Genomic DNA, 6,166 nt, shown 5'->3' with positions numbered 1-6,166 from the left:
CAATCCCTGGCCTTGGTCAGTGCGAGTGCAGGAGGCAACCAGTCAGTGTGTGTGTGTGTCTCTGTCTCACATCGATGTTTCTCTGTCTCCCCCTCTCTTCCATTCTTCCTAAAAATCAACGGAAAAATATCCTCGGGTGAGAATTAACAAAATAGATGGGGGAGGCATCCCAGATCCAACGTGGACGATGGGGCGTGATGGAGGAATATATATGTAAGAAAATCAAGGTGACACTGCTCAGACATGGGTGGGGGAGAACCGGGGGTGAGAGCAGCAGGTTGGGGCCCATTGCACAAGGCCCCGCCTAACCTGTTTGAGTCTGACAAACAGCCTGTTTGTCAGTGTCACCATCCCAGCACACGCGGAGGGCAGGCGACAATGCAGGGAGGTTTAATCGCGGAAATGCAGCAACGTGACCATTATTTAAAAAAATAATTTAGAACACGCTTCCAAATAATGTTGACGAAGCCAGATACCAAAGAACACATGTGCCATTTGTAGAAAAGCCAAAACCAGGCAATGTTTATCTACATTCTCTCCATTTAGGATAGAGTTACCTTTATGGCCATGTACCAGAGGGAGGGAGCGAGCGAGAGAAACATCAATGAGAGAGGATCACTGATCCGCTGCCTCCTGCACGCCCCCTACTGGGGATCGAGCCTGCAAGGTGGGCCTGTGCCCCGACTGGGAATGGAACCGCGACCTCTTGGGTCACGCGTCCACACGAGCAGGCTGGGCTCGCTACATCTTTGTCAGTCACCGGGCTGCTTCTAATTGGCCCAAAGCAAAGCCTTCATTTAGAAAACGCTTCGGAGGTTTGCTCTTCTACTAGCACCTCATTCAGGCAAAACAAACAGTTCCTGGAAGTAAAATGCCCCCGTTTCACAGAGGGTTCGTGCTTTTATTACAAACTGCCTCGATCTGTTTTAACAACCTCAAAAGGGCGGTCGGGTTATAGGGGAAAAGGTTTTTCTTCTGCAGACGGGAAATGGCAGCTTGCAGCTCTTGGAAACACTTTACTGTTCGGTAAGACGTTCCCACTTCACAGTCAACGTTCCTTGGGGCGTCGTCACAATCCACAGAGAAAGGACTATTGGATTCTTTCGGAACCGCAGGCCCGGACTGAAGCTCCGAGCTCAGTTCTTTCTTACCCCTCCCTGTTCCCCCTGGGTCCTGAATTTTCTCCGTGGCGTCTGGGTGTGCAGATGTCTGCTTACTATTTGCTGAGCACAGGTCTGGGGGTTCTACTTCGGAGTCATCGGAGGTGTCGTAATCGACCAGGCTCTGAGCGGCCGGCGGGGACGCCCGACTGCCAGCCTGGGGCGTGGTGTGTCTCTCCCCGGAGATCACGACCTGGTTCGGGGGTTCGGGGCAAGCCTCCGACGCCCAGGAGACACAGGCCTGCGCGCTCCTGTGACTGCCAAGGGCAGCCAGCGGCCTGGATTCTGTGCGGTGGTTGCTGCTTGTGTCTTGGACAAGTGAGGCGAGGCGACCACAAGTATTTCTGCTATCGGGACATTCGGTTACATCAAAGTCCTTGCAAATGGTGAAAAATGCATCCCAGTCTTTGGGCAGTAATTTTAAGTATCGGACAAAATATTCCAGGAAGCAGGTTTCGGATGAAATCAAAAAGTCGAGAAGGACGGTAGAATCAAACCCTATAGTTTTTAAAAAGAATAAAAAAATGCAGTGCGGGTTGTAGCCGTTTTCGTGCGTGTGCTGGTTCCACGTTTCTTTTTCTTGGGCCAAGTTTTGAGCAGCTTCATGTTCTCTGAAAATAAAGATAATGGAGACCCCCAGATTAATGACCTTTTACAAAAATAAGTTTTGGCAGGTATAATTCACATGCAATAATTCACCTCCCAGATTACAGTGTCATCCATGCACTATTTTAAAAGAAAAAATTTGCCGAAACCGGTTTGGCTCAGTGGATAGAGCATTGGCCTGTGGACTGAAGGGAAAAAATCAATAAAATATATTTAAAAAGAATAAATAAAAATAAAAAGAAAAGAAAAAATTTAAGCCAAACTCTTTCTCCACAAACTCTATATTAACCCGACTCAATAAAATAAACGAGGGGTCCTCACACTATGGCCCGCGGGCCACATGCAAATACAAATATTGTATTTGTTCCCGTTTTGTTTTTTCACTTCAAAATAAGATCTGTGCAGTGTGCATAGGAATTCGTTCATAGTTTTTTTAAACTATATTCCGGCCCTCCAACGGTCTGAGGGACAGTGAACTGGCCCCCCTGTTTAAAAAGTTTGAGGACCCCTGAAATAAACAAAACCCACTGACTTTGGTAGTTCTAGTTTCTGTCTGCCCGACGACAAGTACCGTCTTCCAACCCTTGACATCAAACTTCTTCATTCCCACCCGTAACTCCTAATCCCACGTGGTAGGGTGGGTAAGGTGGATGGAGCTGGACCCTACCCTCCTCCCTTCCTTCTACCTCTCCTGATCCTGGTGGACATGTGACCCAGACTGACCAATCCGCTCTCCCCTGCGACTTCTGCTGGAGTTGTTAAAGGTTATTTATAACTGGAAGGCTGCTGTAAGTCTGACATTGCTAATGGCCCTGCCTAAGGATGAATTCAGAGGTGTGAGACAGAGAAGAGAGATAATCAACCTGATGGTGTGGCTCAGTGGTTGAGCATCGACCCATGTACCAAGGGGTCGCCAGTTCGATTCCCAGTCAGGGCACATGCCCGGGTTGTTGGCTCGATCCCCCCGAGGAGGCAGCCGATTCATGATTCTCTCTCATCATTGATGTTTCTCTCTCTCTCTCTCCCTCTCTCTTCCTCTCTAAAATGAACGAAAAATATATATTTAAAAATAAATAAAGCAGAAGCAGAACTAGTGGACAAGGTCATCAGTTACTAGCTTCCTAACCAATTACAGAGATGTGCCACAAGAAGGTATGACCTCGGCCCAGCTGTTTCAATAAAGCAGAAATAGGATCAGTATACAATGCCATCAGTGACGTGACTTCATAATCCAGTTCACAGCGCTGCCTCAGGATGGCATCAGCCCCAGTTCAACTGGGTATAAAAATGAAAACTTTCCCAACCAATGAGTAAATACTAAAAATAGGAAGAACGTGAAAACTCAGAATAGCAGCTCCTTCGATGACGTACAAGTTTCTATTCGCCTTTACAAAGGCTAGCATCACCTTATAGAAGCTCCACATGGAAAAGTTAGTCTTCGAAGGAAGAGCTCTTCACCAAATCAGTGAGATTAAGGTTTAGACCCAGGCAGCACAGAGATGGAGACCAAACCAGTGCTCCGTTTGCTAAGCCCAGGCCAGTTGTGCTAACCTAGGTTGCCTCGCCAGCCACCTCTTCTAACGAGAACTGACATGTAATCTCGTTTTCATGCAGGGCAGCGTTAAAGGGAGGAACTGGCTCTCACAAGGAAACCACAAGATTGTTAGGGATTTTTTTTTTTCCTCCTAATGATGGAAAGTAAACAATAGGGCCAGCGCCGTATTAGCGATGGTCTCTGCTTTCCTGGCATGGAGCGAGTGCAACGAGTTGACAACAGACCGACCTGGTGAGCTTGAGGTAGATGCCCATGGATGCTCTCGCAGCCTCCAGCATGTCATCGTCTTGCTCCATGAAGACCCTAGACAGCCACTCGCACGGGTTGTGCGCCGGCACGGAGGGCTGGAGGTGAGGCTGCAGGAAGGTCAGTAGCTCAGACATGTACCTCTGCAAATCACCTTCAAGACATGAACGTTGCAAAGTGTGGGCAACGGTTCACAAATACATTCACAGCTTGCCTAGCTATACACATAATGACAGCGTCTGGAGTGCTTTAAAAAGGCATCACTATGGCCCCGGCGGCATGGCTCAGCAATCCCCAGTAGGGGGCGGGCAGAAAAATCCAACAAGAACAAGACACCCTGGAACCATCAGGAGGTAATTTTTTTTTTTAAAATATATTTCATTGATTCTTCACAGAGAGGATGGGAGAGGGATAGAGAATTAGAAACATCGATTAGCCGTCTCCTGCACCCCCCGCAATGGGGATGTGCCCGCAACCAAGGTTCATGCCCTTGACTGGAATCGAACCTGGGACCCTTCATTCTGCAGGATGACGCTCTATCCGCTGAGCCAAACCGGTCAGGGCAATCCATGATTCTCTCTTATCATCGATGTTTCTCTCTCTCTCCCTGCCTCTCTGAAATCAATAAAAAAATATTTTTTTTCAAAGAAGACATTAAGTATATATATATTGTTACCAATAATTTACATTAGTAGATATATCACACTCAAAATGTCTGCAAGTTAGGGAATTGAGCTTCAGAGAAGAAAAGTGACCGATCAATAGAATTCCGTTAAAATGGACAGTCAGACTGTTCATGAATTCTAGCTAAAAGCACATAAATGAATGAATGGGCAGCAGACAACGGAAATCATCGAATGCCACAGCTGTTACTAGTGGCAACAATGCAAGGAAACAAAACGAATTTTGCTTTCAAAAATAACAAACTTGTTTTTGGTTATTTGAAGCATTAAAAGAAAGTACTACTATTAAGCACAAAACTCAAACGGGTTTGGGAAACTTGAAGTGCAATTTAGAACTCTGAGTTATGCAACATATGCCACCCAGTGTTGTAAATTATAACTGCACACAGTTATATCTAATATACCAGGATAGCTGATGTCCAAAGCAATTCGGGGAAGTCACTGCTTACAAGACAAACCGTACACTAACACTATACGCTGCTTGTTTAGAGATGTTTGCTCTTCATTTTTCTCAAATGAAAAGGAGGACATGTCTTCCCAACACCTACACTGAATATCATACTTTACATGGCTGTCTTAGGACTCTACATCCTGGAAATTACCTGCAACCATTTCTTCATCAATATAACTTTTCACAGATTAGTTTCCATTCAATTCATAATTATCAATAATCTACACAAGTAGATATGTCAGTTTCATAAAGGAGAATATGGAAATGCTACAAATACCCACATATCAGTTAACTTGCATCACTTATTTTGCACTGACTTAACCACACCTACTTTTTAAAAAACTTAGTAATTATAACAATTAGGCTTAGCCCACAAAATGTTGATGTTCCTGAAGGTAATTCTAATTTTTTTAAGAATATCTGATAAATTATTACTAGGATTACATGTAGCTTAAATTAGTAAAATTATAGTTCTGTGATTTGGTAACTGAATAATTTTACTTCAGTAATTACTCATTACTTCACATACAAAAGGAGGTAGGAGACGAGTAGGATTACATGTAGCTTAAATTAGTAAAATTACAGTTCTGTGATTTGGTAACTCTGAATAATTTTACTTCAGTAAGTAATTACTCATTACTTCACATACAAAAGGAATTAGGAGACCAGCTGGTGTGGTTCAGTGGTTGAGAGTCGACCTATGAACCAGGAGGTCACGGTTCAATTCGCTGTCGGGGCACATGCCTGGATTGTGGGCTCTATTCCCAGTAGGCGGTGTGAGTGCAGGAGGCAGCTGATCCATGATTCTCTCTCATCACTGATGTTTCTCTCTCTCTCTTCATCTCCCTTCCTCTCTGAAATCAATAATATATATATTAAAAAAGGAGTCAGAAGAATTACCTTTCATTTCCTTGGCTGAAGCACACTTTTGAAACTTGATTTCTAAGGATTTAATAACAAGCAAGCTCGCGGCTCTAAGGATCACGTGATCTGGACCAGGGGGCCGCTCACATCCAGGCTGAGCCTCACCGGCTGCAAAGCAGGAAGGCTTTCCGTGGACAGACAACGTCCTCAATAAGCCCAAATCCACAGCTTGCAGAACGGCAGCAGCTAACGCCGCCATGTCCCCCTCCAAATGCCGATCCGGTGGCGCCAGGGCGGCGACAGCCCCGCGGCAGAGGTCTTCACCCGCTTTCCAGAGAAGGCACTTTTTGAGGAATATGACGAACTTCCTTTTGACGAAAGCCTGCACGGGCCAGGTGATGACGTCCAGCACACAGGACGGCTTCAAAAATAAAATCCTCTGGCAGGTGAAATGCAGGTCCCGGTGGGTTCTGGAAGCGATGAGGAGTTCTAGCAGTTCCAGGACGCCCAGCAAGGTGTTGGCTAAGTGACAGGTGCCCGGGGGGCCGTCCAGATGCTGAGAAAAGAAGGAGTTGTAAAAGACTTCAAAGGGAGAGAACAA

General features: G+C 45.7%; 1 protein-coding gene across 1 annotated transcript in view; it reads right to left on the bottom strand.

The window, feature by feature from the left end:
- Positions 1–880: 880 nt before the first annotated feature.
- Positions 881–6,166, bottom strand: part of LINS1 (lines homolog 1) — an 11,119-nt gene continuing 5,833 nt past the window's right edge. The window contains exons 5-7 of the mRNA XM_015569109.1: positions 5,602–6,155; positions 3,550–3,721; positions 881–1,771 (exon numbers count right to left, since the gene is read on the bottom strand). Of these exons, the coding sequence (XP_015424595.1) occupies positions 883–1,771; positions 3,550–3,721; positions 5,602–6,155 (1,615 nt within the window). The 3' untranslated portion in view covers positions 881–882. The remainder of the gene's footprint in view (positions 1,772–3,549; positions 3,722–5,601; positions 6,156–6,166) is intronic.

Source organism: Myotis davidii, unplaced genomic scaffold, assembly GCF_000327345.1.
Source record: "Myotis davidii unplaced genomic scaffold, ASM32734v1 scaffold164, whole genome shotgun sequence".
Classification (NCBI taxonomy): Eukaryota; Metazoa; Chordata; class Mammalia; order Chiroptera; family Vespertilionidae; genus Myotis; species Myotis davidii.
This window is presented reverse-complemented; position numbering and strand designations above follow the sequence as displayed.